The sequence below is a fragment of the Girardinichthys multiradiatus genome, chromosome 4, assembly GCF_021462225.1.
Source record: "Girardinichthys multiradiatus isolate DD_20200921_A chromosome 4, DD_fGirMul_XY1, whole genome shotgun sequence".
Lineage (NCBI taxonomy): Eukaryota > Metazoa > Chordata > Actinopteri > Cyprinodontiformes > Goodeidae > Girardinichthys > Girardinichthys multiradiatus.
In genome coordinates, this window is record NC_061797.1 from 25,174,110 (window position 1) to 25,192,058 (window position 17,949).

General features: G+C 38.5%; 2 protein-coding genes across 2 annotated transcripts; one reads left to right on the forward strand and one right to left on the reverse strand.

The window, feature by feature from the left end:
- Window positions 1-1,253: 1,253 nt before the first annotated feature.
- sdhaf2 (succinate dehydrogenase complex assembly factor 2) lies at window positions 1,254-9,933 on the reverse strand. Its single transcript, XM_047363318.1, has 4 exons — window positions 9,779-9,933; window positions 8,392-8,615; window positions 7,871-7,980; window positions 1,254-1,821 (listed from the first exon to the last, which is right to left on the reverse strand). Exons 1-4 carry the CDS (start codon window positions 9,803-9,805, stop codon window positions 1,691-1,693), a joined length of 492 nt encoding a protein of 163 aa, XP_047219274.1. The 5' UTR covers window positions 9,806-9,933; the 3' UTR covers window positions 1,254-1,690.
- A 121-nt stretch (window positions 9,934-10,054) lies between these two features.
- On the forward strand, window positions 10,055-17,903 carry LOC124867089 (cleavage and polyadenylation specificity factor subunit 7-like). The gene is made up of 9 exons (XM_047363317.1): window positions 10,055-10,610; window positions 11,265-11,462; window positions 12,102-12,205; window positions 12,333-12,478; window positions 12,572-12,917; window positions 13,078-13,181; window positions 15,401-15,545; window positions 15,644-15,912; window positions 17,588-17,903. The coding sequence occupies exons 1-8, from the start codon at window positions 10,524-10,526 to the stop codon at window positions 15,906-15,908; spliced, it is 1,395 nt and encodes a 464-aa protein (XP_047219273.1). The 5' UTR covers window positions 10,055-10,523; the 3' UTR covers window positions 15,909-15,912; window positions 17,588-17,903.
- The last annotated feature ends 46 nt before the right edge of the window (window positions 17,904-17,949 follow it).

Genomic DNA, 17,949 nt, shown 5'->3' on the forward strand with positions numbered 1-17,949 from the left:
TGATTTGCTTTAATTATTTATAATTTTCTGGCTCTTAAATATGACTATATGTGCTCTTTAAGTATCCAATACAACTAAATGTTTTTGCAGCTGCTCAAATTGTAGCTTCAAGATTTTAAGATTAGTTTCTATGAAGTAAATATCAAAACATAAAAACATGCAAATATTAAATATTTAAAGTGTTGACTCCTCTCTTCTCATAACTGTTGTGTTCACTCTTATAGATAACGTCTGAGCAAATAGCTTCCAACAAATGTAATATAACAGAACATGTAGTGGGAAACGAAAAGTCACTGACACTTCAGATCCTTAAACTGGTTCAATCTGCTCAGGTTTAACATACTTGGAGAGTAAATCTGCTGGTTAATTTCCAACACTAAGATTAACAGAGAGACAGATGGCTGAAAGCAAATAAAACACAGAGGGGAACCCTTCTGACATCATCCCAGGTCTATTTTAGGACGAAGAAAAAAATGAAGGTCGTCCTTACTCATTGTATATCTTTTTGCAAAGAGATGGGCAATTAAAATATAAACTAACCCATGTCTAAAGTCGGCTTGTAACACCTTGACTTAGGATCATGTCGGCATTATAATTCTGTGGACGTACACAAGCTAGCTTGTCATCTGTTTTGAAATTCTGTGCACATCTCGTGGCCAGAGGGCATCTCCCTTCTCCAATCAGTACATGGTTCCAATGAGCCAACATGACACAGCCAGACAAGAAACATTTTCAGTACTCCATACATGTAATCCTGTGTTGAAGCAGGAAAAACAGAGTAAGACCCTGTTTAGAATGTTTTAAGGAGATGGGGTATTGTTTAAGTTATGGTCCTATCATACATTTTACAAAATAGATCATGAATTCATTTGTTTGTACAGTAGGATCACCATTTTATTTCTGTGAAGGAACAGAATGTACTTGTGTGAAAAACATGGTTCTTTGGAGTTTTAAAAAATAAAATGTCAAGTTTTGTACAAACATTGTACAAATGTTGTTTTTACTGTTTTTTACTACTATGTTTCTAAAAAATAAAGTACTTGAAATATTTACATCTATTCTCAAACAAGATCAGTAGGTGCCTAAAACAAAGAAATCAAGGCAATCTGCTGCCATCTGGTGTCAGAAACTGGCAACGCAGGCATTACAACCTTTATTATGCAACACGCAGTGAGCATTCTGTCAATCATGGCACCCTCCTGTCATGTGATCCATTAATGCACCAAAGGAAGCAAATCATGATTCACACAACATGAGCAGCAAAATGTTTATTAAATACCTCAATATGATTTACAGGCAGAGTCAGACCATGATTCCCATATTTCCATATATATTATAATTTTTAATGGCCATCTCATACAAAGAGGAGGTTAAACATACAGTTATAAATCACATATTTATAATAAATTCATGCAGATCATTTTCATCTTATTGACAAGGAGAATGCTCTGTCTCATTAACAGATTTTCATCTCCTATTGATCCTCTTCTACTGACAGTTGTCTACAAAGCAGATTAGAGAGTAAAGCACACAATTTTATTTCATTTCATATAATAAAAAAACTAGTAGAGGTGACAATCTATTCCCAGCATCTTTAACTACATTACAACTTTTTCATTTTTTTCTCATGGTTACCTGTATTTATAACACCTTCAATTTGTCTCTGCAAGTGTCCACATGGTCAAGGACCTCACTGGGTTTCTTTGTCCAGATACTCCAAGCTGGGTGCATCTAATCTCTGTTCATGGTTTTTGTTTTTTGTGAATTCCTTTAGCATTTCCATAACTTCTCCTTGGTACACTTCAGGTGTGGGCTGAGCCTCTGTAGGAAGAGGACATGACAAATTCAGTAATACATAAACTTTTCTAACTAACAACGTTTTGATAATCTTTATGTCAAGTATAAAGCTGACTTCATGATCAGACAGCTGAAGAACAATATGGACACAGAGAGGAGCTCTTGGTATGTTTGGACCAGTCTCAGAACATTAATCGAAATGGCTGAAGTATGACCGATTGTGCTTGCAGGTCACCTGACGATAACTAAGTTGAAACAGGCAAACGGCAAGGAATTATTCTTATGTTTTTAAAGACTTCCTCACTTAAAGTTGTATCTGTAGACTGAAGAATTATGTCTGAAGAATTATTGTTGTGCCACAGGAATATGTGAACTGCATCCATAAATAACATTATAAGAACCGTGTAATTTGCGTTAGTAGGGTCAGTTTGTCTGCGCGTCTTCTAGCTGACCTAAGTTGCAGTAAAGTCAAGTGTTGAGAGGCTTCTCGTAGTAGTTCTGTTTAGCTAGTCTAATCAACCAAATAGAAAAAGAAAAACTGCCGAACAAGATCAAGGGAACAATATAACCCTTAAATGTATTTCTTAATTTTTATGTAACCTTTATTTCACCAGCAGAATCTCACTGAGAGTTACAATCTCCTTTGCAAAGGAGTCCTGACCAAGGCTGTCCCACAGTTTCATAAAAACAACAATATAAGTGTACAAAGTAGTTAATTAAAATCAGCATGGTTAAAAATAACACAATATATCAAATCACAATCATTGCAATAAAAATATGTGTAATGTTGCCATAGCAAATAGGCGCTGCAGTGGCAGTCTTAAAACAAATTTACCAGCATGAGGCAAGTGTTTTTCATGGAGGCACAGAACAAAAGAATGAAACAGAGAACAACAAAGGCAATATTTCATCGTTTCATATTTTAAATGAGCCATAGAGCGACTTGCGGCTCTGGAGCTGCTTAAATATTAAAGTAAAACTATGAAGTTAAAAAACTAAAACTGAACCAAGGAACCAATCATTACCAAGAAACTGATTTAGTATTATGTCTTTAGTACATGGACCATAACAGGGGCCAGGACCAGTTCTACAGGGGCACTGGCCCCTGTCTAGACTACTCATGCTCGGCAGCAATATTTGGTAGGATATTATACAGGTCCTTCTCAAAATATTAGCATATTTTGATAAAGTTCATTATTTTCCATAATGTCATGATGAAAATTTAACATTCACATATTTTAGATTCATTGCACACTAACTGAAATATTTCAGGTCTTTTATTGTCTTAATATGGATGATTTTGGCATACAGCTCATGAAAACCCAAAATTCCTATCTCACAAAATTAGCATATCATTAAAAGGGTCTCTAAACGAGCTATGAACCTAATCATCTGAATCAACGAGTTAACTCTAAACACCTGCAAAAGATTCCTGAGGCCTTTAAAACTCCCAGCCTGGTTCATCACTCAAAACCCCAATCATGGGTAAGACTGCCGACCTGACTGCTGTCCAGAAGGCCACTATTGACACCCTCAAGCAAGAAGGTAAGACACAGAAATAAATTTCTGAACGAATAGGCTGTTCCCAGAGTGCTGTATCAAGGCACCTCAATGGGAAGTCTGTGGGAAGGAAAAAGTGTGGCAGAAAACGCTGCACAACGAGAAGAGGTGACCGGACCCTGAGGAAGATTGTGGAGAAGGGCCGATTCCAGACCTTGGGGGACCTGCGGAAGCAGTGACTGAGTCTGGAGTAGAAACATCCAGAGCCACCGTGCACAGACGTGTGCAGGAAATGGGCTACAGGTGCCGCATTCCCCAGGTCAAGCCACTTTTGAACCAGAAACAGCGGCAGAAGCGCCTGACCTGGGCTACAGAGAAGCAGCACTGGACTGTTGCTCAGTGGTCCAAAGTACTTTTTTCGGATGAAAGCAAATTCTGCATGTCATTCGAAATCAAGGTGCCAGAGTCTGGAGGAAGACTGGGGAGAAGGAAATGCCAAAATGCCAGAAGTCCAGTGTCAAGTACCCACAGTCAGTGATGGTCTGGGGTGCCGTGTCAGCTGCTGGTGTTGGTCCACTGTGTTTTATCAAGGGCAGGGTCAATGCAGCTAGCTATCAGGAGATTTTGGAGCACTTCATGCTTCCATCTGCTGAAAAGCTTTATGGAGATGAAGATTTCATTTTTCAGCACGACCTGGCACCTGATCACAGTGCCAAAACCACTGGTAAATGGTTTACTGACCATGGTATCACTGTGCTCAATTGGCCTGCCAACTCTCCTGACCTGAACCCCATAGAGAATCTGTGGGATATTGTGAAGAGAACGTTGAGAGACTCAAGACCCAACACTCTGGATGAGCTAAAGGCCGCTATCGAAGCATCCTGGGCCTCCATAAGACCTCAGCAGTGCCACAGGCTGATTGCCTCCATGCCACGCCGCATTGAAGCAGTCATTTCTGCAAAAGGATTCCCAACCAAGTATTGAGTGCATAACTGTACATGATTATTTGAAGGTTGACGTTTTTTGTATTAAAAACAATTTTATTTTATTGGTCGGATGAAATATGCTAATTTTGTGAGATAGGAATTTTGGGTTTTCATGAGCTGTATGCCAAAATCATCCGTATTAAGACAATAAATGACCTGAAATATTTCAGTTAGTGTGCAATGAATCTAAAATATATGAATGTTAAATTTTCATCATTACATTATGGAAAATAATGAACTTTATCACAATATGCTAATATTTTGAGAAGGACCTGTATTTGAAGAGACATACATGCAAATGTTACATGCCAATAATATTCTTGGCCCGTTGTATACAGTTTCTCTGTCATCACTGTCCACACAATGTATAGTTTTAGTGTCCAATGTTAAAGTTCACAAAGAGTGCTGGGGACATTGTGATGAAGGAAAGGAAAGTAAAGAGGCGGGAAATTATGGGCAAATGGTAATTGATATCATCATCGTCATACTAGGCAGCATTATTGCTATTAAATGTTTACATGATGCCGTGCTTCACTACTTTCACCCAGTTGTCTATGCTTTGAAATCTTGCAAAATGCCCTTAAAAAAATGGGCATTTTAATAAATGGTAGCTACACTGGTTACATGCATTGAAACCAGCTTCTTTGGTTTTAGAATGCAACACTAATTAGTTTGACAGGACGCTGGTGATTTTGCCCCCTGCACTGTGGCATACTTTTGCAATTTACCCGATGGAGTAGTCTGTCGCAGGACGTTCTGTACTCTGCTTTGAAGAGTCTACTGTAAGGAAATGTACTTATGTAACTGGAATAAATAATATCTAAAAGCAGGAGTGCGATTAGGAGTCGTAGTCTCTCACATTTTGGCCCCTTCTAGCCAAGACCTACAGCATGAACTGGGGCGGTTCGCAGCCGAGTGTGAAGCAGCTGGGATGAAGATCAGCTCTTGATTTACCGGTCGGTCTACGTTCCTACCCTCACCTATGACCATGAACTTTGGGTCATGACTGAAAGAACGAGATCCCGGATACAAGCGGCCGAAATGAGCTTCCTCCGTAGGGTGGCCGGGCACTCCCTTAGAGATAGGGTGAGGAGCTCGGCCATCCGGGAGGGGCTCGGAGTAGAGCCGCTGCTCCTCCTCATCGAGAGGAGCCAGTTGAGGTGGATCGGGCATCTATACCGGATACCTCCTGGACGCCTTCCTCGGGAGGTGTTCCACCCGCAGGAGGCCCAGGGGACGGCCCAGGACACGCTAGAGGGACAATGTCTCTCGGCTGGCCTGGGAACGGATGAAGCGGAAGCCGACGAGAAACAGAGTGTAATATATAATCTTCAGAAACAAATAAGCAAAAATTTATTCAATTAAATTTAAGATTTGAAGATCTTTATGATCATGATCTTCATAATTTATCAGAATACTTAACTACAAACAGAAATACACTGAGACAAAACAAACGCAGTAAAGAAAAAAATGTTTTGCTTCAAACCCTAAATCCAGCGTAAAGGTGCGTTCAGACCGACCACAATTTCAGTCAATTTTTTGCCTCATTTGCGTGCTGTCGCTCGCCTAACTATTCACGTGGCAAACGGGAGACAACGCTCCACTCGCTACACTACGTCATCAAATAGGAGGAGCTTCTATCTACTGCTTGCCGGTTTCAACTCAACATGCAGCGAGTCACGGTGCTTTATTTATGGAAAGACGAACAACGCCCCCGGCGTCGACGTCCCTGGGTTCACCAGACGGAACCAGTTTGGAGAGTACCAACTACTCCAGGAGCAGCAAGACTTTCAGTGGTACTTCTGTCTATCCAGGACCCAGTTTGCTGCCCCGCATTGGGGGACGAATCAGCCTCTGGGACACCAACTACAGGCGCTGTATCCCCGCTGCAGAACGCCTGCTCATATGTCTTCGGTGAATAAAGAAATCTCAGCTCAATAGATAAAAATCCAAATTTTATTGTCCACGTTTTTTAAATACAATAAACATTTTTGTGCCTAAACATATGCACGAGGACTGCCAAACTACACCAGGCAAGAGCTGATATGACAAAAGAATGTAGCGTTAGCGTATTGAATAATTATGTAATAACAGCTGATCGACGACCTAGAAATGAGGTTTGCTGACATATGGATCTGAAAATGAAATACTTATGAATAAAATATAATTTCCTTCATTAACATATATGTCCCCTGAGCAACTGCTTTGAGTTTCATACTTGTATGACAACTTGTATGACAACTGTGAAAAGAGGGCTATAGACGCAACGCAAATTGACAGAAAAGTTCAGATTTTCCCCATCGTGGGTTTCAGTGCTGTATATATACTGTAACCCTGGATTTACACTGTATCGGCTCCGGTCCTGTCCGCAGCAGAGCCCGGAGAAGCACCAAGAACCATACGCAGATCACGCAATAAAAGCCAGTAATAAACGCGGTAGCAAGTCCAAAACAACTCATTCTGTGGAAATTAAACTGCTTCATTTTTCGTTTTATGCATCCAGATATTTTCATGTCTTTTGTTCTACAATGGGTACACGGAGTGCCGCAAGCTGCATTTGTTGCTTAATTTGATGCATTTAATGTTTAATTGCTCGGTTTATAATACTGTAACTGATCTAATTGATCTAATGTAAACAACTGCTATTATATACGTGTATATATTAATATATGTGTGCATTTATTAATACAGCGAGATCTAGCGAGGTCTGTCTTCAGTGAATTATTTTGAAAATCTGGATGTTGTGCTCATTCCGTTTCCTGGTGGTGCGGTATGATTCATGCAGAATGACTTCGAATTAAATGGCCGTCCACACGGTGCAGCACTGCCATCAGATAAAAGCTGACTTTCTTCTCCTGACTCTGCTTTGTCTCTCTGTGATAGTGACTGAAATATATCTAAAGAAATATCAGATTCTTTGCTGCTGTCTGTGTTGATGGCCATTGTAGCAGCAGTCAGTTTACGTGCCAGGGTTGATATCATAAAAGAGCGCAACAAAATTGCAAAAGGAGTAGCCTGGAAATGCCTTTTTAGTTAAATGTATGACCATATATCTCAACAACTGTTCATTCAGTGGCATGAATTTACTTTTTAAAATATTTTATCAATGTTTCCTTTCCATAAATGTAATTGGTTTTATCATGAATATTCAGTGTCATGGGCTCTTTAAGTAGGTCCCAATTCTTTGCAGTGCAGGTACTCTTAGATCTTTTCTCTTGCTTAAATGTAACTAATGATGCTAATAAATGTGTGATAATTGAGTTTGTGATAAAGAAACAATGGTAAAGGTATTGCGCCATGATTTACAGATTATATATGGAATTACTACTTGCAGAAATAATACCAAAATTGATCCCAGATAAAAACAAGATTGTTTTTTTTATCTGGGACTCAAGACACGCTCACAGAGGTTGGCTTTCTAATCTGAGCTTGTTACCTGTTCTAGATAGATTTTGTGTGCAGAACATAGTGCGTCCACAAAATTATAAGTGGCATATTGGTAAAAAAAGCTCCATTTGGAAATTTATTAGGATATGTTCATTGTTTAAGGAAAAAAACCTGTCAAAGAAAAATATCGATTTTCTCACCTGTGGCCCAGTAGTAGATGTCCCAGTCGTTGCTCGGTTCATTGATCAGCCTGTCATACTGCTGCAACTGGCTATCAGTCATTGTATTCAGGTACCGCTTTGCAAAAAGGCTGCAAAAGAGACAAGGAACTCATTAGTTTCAGAAAGTTTTTCACAAAGAAAGTATCCATGGCAAATGGCAGCTGCACAAAAACATAAATGAACAAACAGACTTGTTTTGACAGTGTTAAAAGTCCGGTTCACAGGTTTCAGGACAGTTATTAAACTAATCTCAAAGGATTGTATTTGACTAAAGGCACATTTATTGTACATCATTTCTGAAAGCAAAACAACAACCATGCAAGTTTTTTTTGGGTTTTTTTTTTTTTTAACCATATCCGAAATTTAAAAACAGATTGTAGAGGAAACAATCTGAACACAGCTAGTTTGAAAATCTTTAAAGATTACAGTAAACTTATAATGAAATAAAATTGGACTGAGTAAACAACAGAGAAGATAAATAAAAGGCAGTGTATAGCAACCTGAGCAATATGCAGTTCTCCAACATCCCCCTCTTGCGACTCTCGTAGAGAAGCCGCCGTCTCTTGATGTCAATGGGCTCATCTGTCTTCTCCATCCAGGGGGGCAGAGGGACCTCTATCAGGTCAGCTTTGTTGTCATCGGGAGCATCTCCTTTGTAACCTCGAGATGAGACCATCCCTGTAAAGGCTGGTCTCCAAACTGCCTGGCACATTCCTGCTACCAACTGACAGGCAACAAAGGCAACGTCATCATCCCAGAAATATGACAGGTTGATGGTTTAAAGGTTTCTGCTTCTAAATCACAAAATAACAGCGGAGTTACTTTATATGAATATGCCTAAGCTGAATAAAAAAGGAAATAATATTAACAGCCTCAACAAAAAATACACCTTTTAAAAACTATTCATGGTAACTGATGCATCTCTTTTGACAAACATGCCAAAATAACACCACTAGATCTACGGATGTCCAGTTTTTTTTTCGAAGCACAGAGATTTGTTTCTGATTAAATCTTACTAAGGAACCTTCTTTGACCTGTGCTTTAATCCCAAAAGTGGAACTATGCTGTTCCAGGGTAATGTAGAGAAACTAGTTCAGGCATTTATCACTACTATAGGGAGCCAAACCCTGTCTACTTTTAAAACTAGGCTTCAAATTTTCTTTTTTGATAAAGCTTATAGTTATAATGGCTTGCTTATCTTAAAGCAGTTATGTAGTTATGCAGCTAAAGGCTATATATAATATATATAATTAGGATTGCACTGAATGATATGTACCTGAATCTGAATGTGATTAGATTATATTTGAACAAATGGGATTGATTTGACTAGAATTTGGATCTATGCAACTGCAAATTAATTGGACTTCCTTGAGATTAAGATTACATTTGTTTTAAATAAAATATTATTGAAAAAAAAAAAAAAAAAGATTGCGCATTGAATTGTACTACTTACCCACTTTTGCTTCATGTTATGTTGCGATGTTTTTACAATGCCTCCCTGCTATATTATGAAAAGTTGAAAGCGTTTGAAAGTCGATATCTGAGTGTATTTTATTATGTTTTTATGTTTTGTTTTGGATCGAGCCTAAAAGGCCAACATTAACAATCACAAAAGCTATGCAGCCAAATGAAGCAGATGAGAATTGTGTAATATCGCCAGCTGCCCTTTTGTACAACAGTCCTCTAACAGAAAACTCTTAACTACACCAGGAATATTAACACCAGTGAAAGGGTAAATGTTACAGCATTAGAAAACAGCACTCGTGTTTCAAAAGAGAAGTTTTGTTGTTTCTGACTCAGATATTTTGGATGATCTCAGCACTGCCATTATCAGAAGTCAGATTTCAACGAACACATGCGTGAACAATTATTAACGGGATAACTCACTCTTTTTGCTACAAGTGAAGCCAGCATTTTAGGAATCTTCCTTGGTAACCTTGCTAAAACGCGGTCCTTCTCCACAGAGCAAATATGCTGTTTGACAAAAATTACACAAGCAAGCGCGTTTACGTCACGTCGTGTGCGCCTAACAAATGGGCCGACTGGCAACACAATACTGTCTCCTTGTTGCTAGGAAACGAACTAGAGAAACGTCTCGGCGTTCCCAAAATTAAACAGTTACCATATATTGTGTAGTTTGTCTCTATATGATGATTTATACCGTTCCGACGTAAGTAAACATAGGGGGAATTTAAAAGTAGGAACTAAATTATACAATGTGTTCCCGACCGGTAGCTTTCCCTCATGGGCTTGTATTTTCATATAATGAAAAATTAGCATTAGCCGTGCAAGCGAGCATGCACTAGCCTGCATCTAACTGTGTGTGCATGTATAGATGAAAGCTTATCGTATAATTCCTTAAATTGGTTCATAGTTTTCGTGTTTTGTTGTGTTAAATTTAGCTACATTTGTGTTTTTGCACACCTTGAGCGGAACGTTAACAACCGTAAGCTAACAAAACGAGGCGTTATCGACACAATAAATTCTTTAGTAAAACAGGGGGAACCTGTTGGCGGAATTAATTGTTAATTTAACACTGTGTACCTGCGCGAACTAAACTGGCCAAAAGAAGAAAAGCACAAACAACAAACTATAGTTTACAGAAGCTCAGCATCCGAGGCCGACCGACGGGATGGCTGCTGCACAATCTGCAGCAGAACCGAGCACCTCGAAAAATGATCACGTAGATCTGTACAGTGACCTGTATCCAAGCGATGAGGTAAGCCTGACTATAAGGCCTTTTTAGAGAATAAGCCCCTGGTTGCCAGTGTATTGATTTGTTATTGTTGCATTGTGTGTTTTCATCCTTTACATCACTTAAAGCAAATCGCATTCATGTTAGACTGAAATGATCGGAATGTTTTCAGTCCAGTTTAGAAGTGTGATTATGTGAATACACCAACACGTTTTCCCTTTATTTGCTATATCATGTTCGTTCTGATCATGATCAAACTTTGGTTTTTGTAAGGATAAGTTTTCCAAGGTCGGAGTCACGCAGCAACATGAGGCCACAAGAGTTTAGAATAAACCTAGAAATGATTCATTATGCTCGATCAGGGAATTCAACAAAAGTTGGAGAATTGAACTGGTTGTAGGAGTCCTTAATGCTCCTGGCATACTTCACCACAGAAACAGTCAGTGTTTATGGCTGGATTCATTCATGCACTTTTTTGATGTCTGAGCCGCAGAAACGGACAAGTTTTCACCTTTCAAGGTGATTTAATTGAACAGTGGTAAAATAAAAGTTTCTTGAAGGGTCCCCTGTTCTTCCATACATCTAGGTGCTGTAGGCACAGCAGTTTCCTGGTGCAGATTATGTGCAGTTTGAGATGTAGAAGACAAAATTTTATGGGATTCACTTGTTGCATTACAGGATTTGGATAAAATGTCTGAAGCAAATGAACTTTTTGATGCTGTTCTAACTGGGACGGTTGATAAAGACAAGAAGGTTTCGAGTAAAGTTGCTTCTTCCAAGAAGGCTCCAGAAGGGGGAAAAACAACTGATGACAAAACACAAAGGAAAGGAAAGCCAACCAGAAAGCTGTCTATATATGTTGGTAATTTTCCCTGGGTAAGTACCACTCTCCCTGTATTGAAGCAGAACCCAGTTTTCTTGAAAAAGAATTGAGAAATTCTAACTTTCTCCTCTGTTTCTACTGTGATCTACCGTCAAACACACACATTTTATGGAAATAGGCTCACAGATCACTTCTCCTTGATGTAAGAAAATGAAATTCAGCAGATTTACCAGCAAACGGACCCATTTTTAGTACTCTCCACCAGAGACTTACATCAATGTCAACTTTATTTATATAGCATATTTAAGAACAAGAAATGTTGACCAAAGTGCCTCACAGTTTCACCAAACAACAATAAAACAAAATAAAACAATAAATTGAATACCAGGTAAACGAAAGTCAAAAGACATCTAAAAACTATTTGTCTCATGCTGTAATCAATCAAAGACCAGGGAAAATACATTTTAAGTGGTTCTATGGTCTGAGCTCTGCAGATGTACAGAGGTAAGATAATCCACAATCCCTAAGCATCTTTACCTAGATTCCCCCAACATTGTTTTTCCGTTGCCATAAATTGTTTCTAGAACTTTGTTTGCAACAACTATTTCAAATATTTAATCCTCATTCTAGATACTGATGATCCATTCTGTCCTCCTGTCATTCCCTCCCTCCAAACCTTCTCCTTCTTGCAGTGGACATCAGACCAGGACCTCACAAGCTTGGCCCTAAGACTGGGCGTTAAAGACATTACAGACATCAGATTTGCTGAAAACAAAGTTAATGGCCAGTCAAGAGGGTGAATGTTTAAAACATATATTTTATTAATTATAGAGAAAACGCAACAACTGTATTTAAGCAAGATAATGTAAGGATGTATAGTTCTGATGCAGCATTACACATCCTGCTGTGTTCTTGTGTTACAGCTATGCAGAAGTGATGGTAACCTCAGAGGAGTCATTAAAAATATTGCTGGAAAAAATACCACAATGTCATATTAATGGGGAAAAGATAGAATGCCGCTTTGCAACTCAACAGAACCTTTCTGTGTTTGAAGACGTTGCAAATAAACGTAAGATCAGCAGAAACTTAAGACAATCCAGATTATGCACACATAATGTCCGTATGACTGTTGATTTTTCACACAATAATGTGTTTTTCACAGGTATACCCTTACGCGTAAGTTCTGGTTCTAAGGATTCTGAGTCTGTGGAAAAGACTCCCACGACACCATCTTCACAGGAATCCAGTGCTCTCCCTGCTCCGCCGCCTCTTTTTCCATCACATCCATTTGCAAACATTTTTCCCTCACCGCCCAGTCCTTTTCTCGGACAGCCACCACCGCTGTTTCCACCCATGGCACCGCCGGTCCCTCCCCTTATGCCACCTCACATGTTTCCTCCCCATCCTGCACATATCCCTGGCCAGCCGTCTCTGGGGCTGCACCTAAATCCTCCTTTCTTCAACCTGACACAAGACGGGCACAGCAGCAAATCGTACAGAGAAAAAAAGTGAGTGAGAGGGCTTGTTGATGCTGTTCATTTTCATAAGCCATATAGATTTTCAGAGCTTAAATGACCAAAGAAGAGTTTAAGGAATACTATAAAAGTATGGTGTAATTCAATTCAGCAGTTTGAGTTTTAAACAGAAGACAATGATTCTGTTTTTCAGGCAAACATCTCACAGTGAAAACGGTGATTATGAGGAGCTGATGAACAGAAACAGAACAATTGCCAGCAGTGCAATCACCAAGGCTGTTTCAGGAGCTACAGCTGGTATGAACAGATGATCAGATTCAGAAGTAAATGCAAAAAATAACTTGAAACCAAATGAAAGCCGCATGGGCAAAAGACCATATCCAACTGTGAACGAAATTCACTCATTTTACTAAACCTTTAGTGTTATTCTAGTTTAATAATAGTGATTGTAGTAAAATATTGCTTTGGAGGTCATCATTTTTCAAGGTGTGATCAAAATTACTAAATAAAAAAACTGTTCTTAAAATAAACATCTTGATGTTTTAGTTTATTTTAAATCAGATTTATGTAACTCAATACTGATGAGGCTTGAATGGCTTGAGAACATCTTTTCTATATCAAAAGATTTATGAGAATGTATTTAGAAATTAACAAGCAATGTTTTAACTCTGGTTATGTTAATCCAGGATTCTCTCACCTAAGTAGTAGTAGAAAATCAAGCGACACATTCTCCAAAGCATTTCTTTCTTTATTGTCTTGGGCAAATTCCAGATACATACCTCCTTTAATTTTAAAGTTACCGTATTTTCCGCACTATAAGGCACACCGGATTATAAGGCGCACCTTCAATGAATGGCCTATTTTAGAACTTTTTTCATATATAGGGCGCACCGGATTATAAGGCGCATAGAATAGAAGCTACTGCAGTCAAACGTTTGACTGGGGTTGCGTTATGCATCCACTAGATGGAGCTGTGCTAAAGAGAATGTCAACAAAACAGTCAGATAAGTCAGTCAGTCAAACTTTATTAATACACTACAAACCAGCGTTCTGATAACTCCATTCACTCTCATGGTAAGGTCTCCTCTACATAGAATTCTATTGAATAGAGCCAACCGCATGTTAGGAATGCATTGGAGTCTATGAAGTTGAAGTTGAAATCAAACGTTAGTTAAAACGTGAAAGGGAACTTTCCCCTGATTCAGTAAACACGTAAAAGAAACAGTTTGATGCACTAAATCAAACGTTAGTACTGTTAACCTTTCCTGTTTCTGTCCCCTGACCGTAGTCTGATGACACAGGGGAGACGCTTTCTCCAAGGCCGAAGTTACTAGTTTCCTCGGGGTTAACTCCCTCACTCATACGTTGCTGAGTTGAGCATGAAGAAACAGCATCAAAACACTGAGTTGTTGACGAGATTCGGGGTTCTTTTTAATGACTTTGCAGCACGTAAAAACACAGGGCTTACAGACTCATACACCGCTGCTCCGGTCGCCGTCTCTACCCACCCCACACACACAATAATACCAACGTCACTCCTTCACTCTTGATTCTCAGCTACGGCAGCACACAGCGCCACCTCTGTCCGGAGGAGTGATGTCAACATCTTCCATACACACACACGAAACATACACCCCACACACTGAGCTTCTAATCACATATAGTTCAGGCAATTCCTACAACAGTACATTCAAACGTTATACACACACAAGTGGTGTTGGACTAGGAGTAAGCACAGTACAGGTGTTTACCGCTATTACTTCGGCGACACCCCTGACTACGGTAGCCGTAATGCTGCAAGCGGTGCTGCTTTGTAGTTTACCAGTCGTACTGAAACATTTTGACAGAGCGCCGTGTACAACCAGTATGGATCAACCAATTAACCAATTGATCCATATATAAGGCGCTCCGGATTACAAGGCGCACTGTCATTTTTTGAAAAAATTAAAGGTTTTTAAGTGCGCCTTATAGTGCGGAAAATACGGTACTATAAAAGTTATGATTATTCCAGTTTCAATTCATATTTGTTTAAATTTTGTTTGTTTTTTTATAGTATCAATTTACAACAGATATTGTCTCAAGGCACTTTACAAAAAAAGTATTTTCAGCCCAGTCATACAGACAGATTCAGAGTAAATTACAGACATGCCAACTTCATCCTTGTTTTTAAACAATGCAATCAAGTTTGGTTTGTTATTTAAGTTGGTAAAAAAGGAAAATTCCCCTTAAATAGGAAGAAATGAGCACCCATCTGCCACGACAGACTGGGGGTTTGAGAAAACTGAGCATGCACAAAAAAAGTACAGAAGCACTGATCCAGGAGTACCTTCTATGTTTAAGTAAAAGCAGAGGGTTTACGGCAGCAGCAGCTGCTTCAGTGGCTTCATCTTGGACAGTTTGTTCCTGGTACATGAAACTTTTTTCATGTTTTGTAGGAGAAACTGGAACAGCAGCACTGTATCTGACATTTTTATTAACCATAATCTATTTAAACTTTTTTCTTCATGTGTCTGCAGGAGACCTGCATATGGCCATGGAAACACTATTAACTGCTATTGCCATCATTAAGCAGTCCAGAGTGTATGAAGATGAATGCTGTCAAGCTCTTGTCACTTCACTCAAAGACTGTTTAGTCTCAATCCAAGGAGACTATGGCTGCAAGTGTGTATTTATATTTGTATTAGTAGTTTTTTTTCCCTTTAACATAGCAGCCATTCTGTCCTCTCAATCCTAATCAACCAATTCCATTTACTTTCCAGGCAAAGCCGTCATTCCAGAGAAAGAGACCGGGACAGAGGACGTGAAAGAGACCATGAGCGCGACAGAGAACGGGACAGAGAACGCGACAGGGAGCGTGACAGAGAGCGTGATAGAGAACGATACAGAGAAAGAGACCGAGACGACGCTTACGATAGGGAAAGCTCATCTCGAAGATACAGAGAGCGTTCCTGGAGCGAAGAGAGGGACAGGGAGCGCTCACGAGAGCAAGAACGACACAGAGATCACAGAGACCGATACCGCTAACTTGGTAAGCTTCTCACAATTTAATAACCCACTGCATTTATTGGTCTGATTTTATGTGTAGACTGGATTGGTTACCAACATTTGGTAGAAATTTCATGCCAGTTGCACTCTTAGAAATAAATGTCCTTCAATATTATTGAAGTGTGACTGCAAGGTCTTCACAAGGTTTAGATTAGTCAATTTAAAAGAATTTTCACTCAAGTAGAGGGACTATCTGTCTTTTTAGCAGCACTGAGTTTAAATGTCTCTTTCTGATGGTATGAGACTGCATCAATGCCAACATGCCTGGGAACCTGTACATTTTGAAGGGCAACATGAATTCTTTAAGGTATATACTGGATTTAGAGCAAATATCTTCCTTTCCAGGGAAGGTATATGATATTTTAGCAGCATGATGTGCAAACACATTCAATATCTATTACAAGATTATTTGTTGTATGTTTCTGCTGCTAAACCTATTCCAGACTTTTCACATTTGAAAAACATTTAGAACACCAAATCACAATACTGCTGATTAGCTAGAATAATTTTACTGTTGTGCAAGGGGTAATACCGGTCCAAATTTTTAGAACCACTTTCTCGTTTAAAGGTTATCTTTATGTTTGACTATTTATAATGTACGTAGATTCTCACTGAAGGCATCAAAACAGTAAATGAACACATATGCAATTATGTGGCCATCAAAAAATTGTAAAAGAACTTTAAATATGTTTTATATTTTAGATTCCTTAAAGTAGTCGCCCTTTGTTGTGATGACTGAAATATTAACCTTTGGCCGTCTCTCAATGAACCTTTGGGAAGTTCTTTCAAGACTCTTTGGTGACGACATCATGAAGCTCGTGGAGAAGAAGCCAAACTATTTTGAACAATCTGAAAATATACAATCTAAAAATAATAATAATAATCTAAAATATAAAAACTTTTACATTTATTTCACACTTTTTGTTTACTACATAATTCCATGTGTTTTTATTCAGTTTTGTTGCCTTTGGTGAGAACCTACATTGTCAATTATGAAAATAAAGAGACCCATTAAGTGAGAAAGTATCTAAAACCTTTGACCGGAACTGTAGTTTTCATTCAAATGTCCAGCAGCCTCACTTCTCAGTTTGTTTGCAGAGAAGATGCTAGTTTTAAAGTTGACTCTGTTTCAGGTTTTTTGGAGATTTATTGGTGCTAGCAACCCATTATTTTTTTCTTAGATTGCAAAAAATCTCATTTTTAACATGTGGTTTTATTAAGGATATTATATTAAGGTTACACTAGAACCAAGACTTTTTTTTTTTTAGAAAGCCAGACTTATGTGACTTAAATAGTAAGTAAAAAATGAATTTGAGTCAGCTGGCCTCTACTACTTTTCTGTGTAATAATCCAGATGGACTATGTATACAGTTATTTTATTTAACTGTATTAAAATGCTTAACAGACTAAGTGTTTTTGTCAGATAACACATTTGTTAAAATTAAGTTCAGCCAAGTAGTTTCATTACAGAACAACATGGTCATTATCCAGATCATGTAGATGTTCTAGCAATTTGCATAAATTGGCAGGAAAAGCTGTACTCTAGCTTGAAGAATTTACAAAAAGACTTGACATTTTTGTATTTGTGCACTTTTCCACTCCATATTTGAAATGTAACTATGCCTTTGCAATGTTTTCCCGCCCCATCTCTTCTCTAGGATGATTTCAACTGAAGCAGAAAGTTTTTTGTTTTTTTTTCAACCAAGCTGTATAAACATCACAAGGAATCTTAACCTCAAAGTGTAAAGTGTACGTTTTTCCTCTAATAATATTCATTGTAGAAATTTGTTTTAACAAAAAGGCCTGTACATTTTTTTTGTGTATTATAGGGACATTTGCATGCAGTGGACCTGTTAATAACTTGTAAAAGTTTGTTTTCTTCCCTTTTTGCATAAACTCAACAAATTTAAAAAAAACAAAAATCATAGAAAGCTGTTTTGTCACAATCTTATTAAAGTACCTAAATGATCTTTATTTGTGTCTGTTTTTAATTTACTTTTTCAACATCAGATAGTTTTTA

Coding starts and splice junctions, on each gene's coding strand:
- sdhaf2 (XM_047363318.1), bottom strand. CDS start 9,805: ATGCTGGCTTCACTTGTAGCAAAAAGA. Junction 8,616..9,778: donor CTTCACTTGTAGCAAAAAGA/GTGAGTTATCCC, acceptor GTTGCCTGTCAG/TTGGTAGCAGGAATGTGCCA. Junction 7,981..8,391: donor GAGAACTGCATATTGCTCAG/GTTGCTATACAC, acceptor TCTCTTTTGCAG/CCTTTTTGCAAAGCGGTACC.
- LOC124867089 (XM_047363317.1), top strand. CDS start 10,524: ATGGCTGCTGCACAATCTGCAGCAGAACCGAGCACCTCGAAAAATGAT. Junction 12,918..13,077: donor AAATCGTACAGAGAAAAAAA/GTGAGTGAGAGG, acceptor TCTGTTTTTCAG/GCAAACATCTCACAGTGAAA. Junction 13,182..15,400: donor TGTTTCAGGAGCTACAGCTG/GTATGAACAGAT, acceptor ATGTGTCTGCAG/GAGACCTGCATATGGCCATG.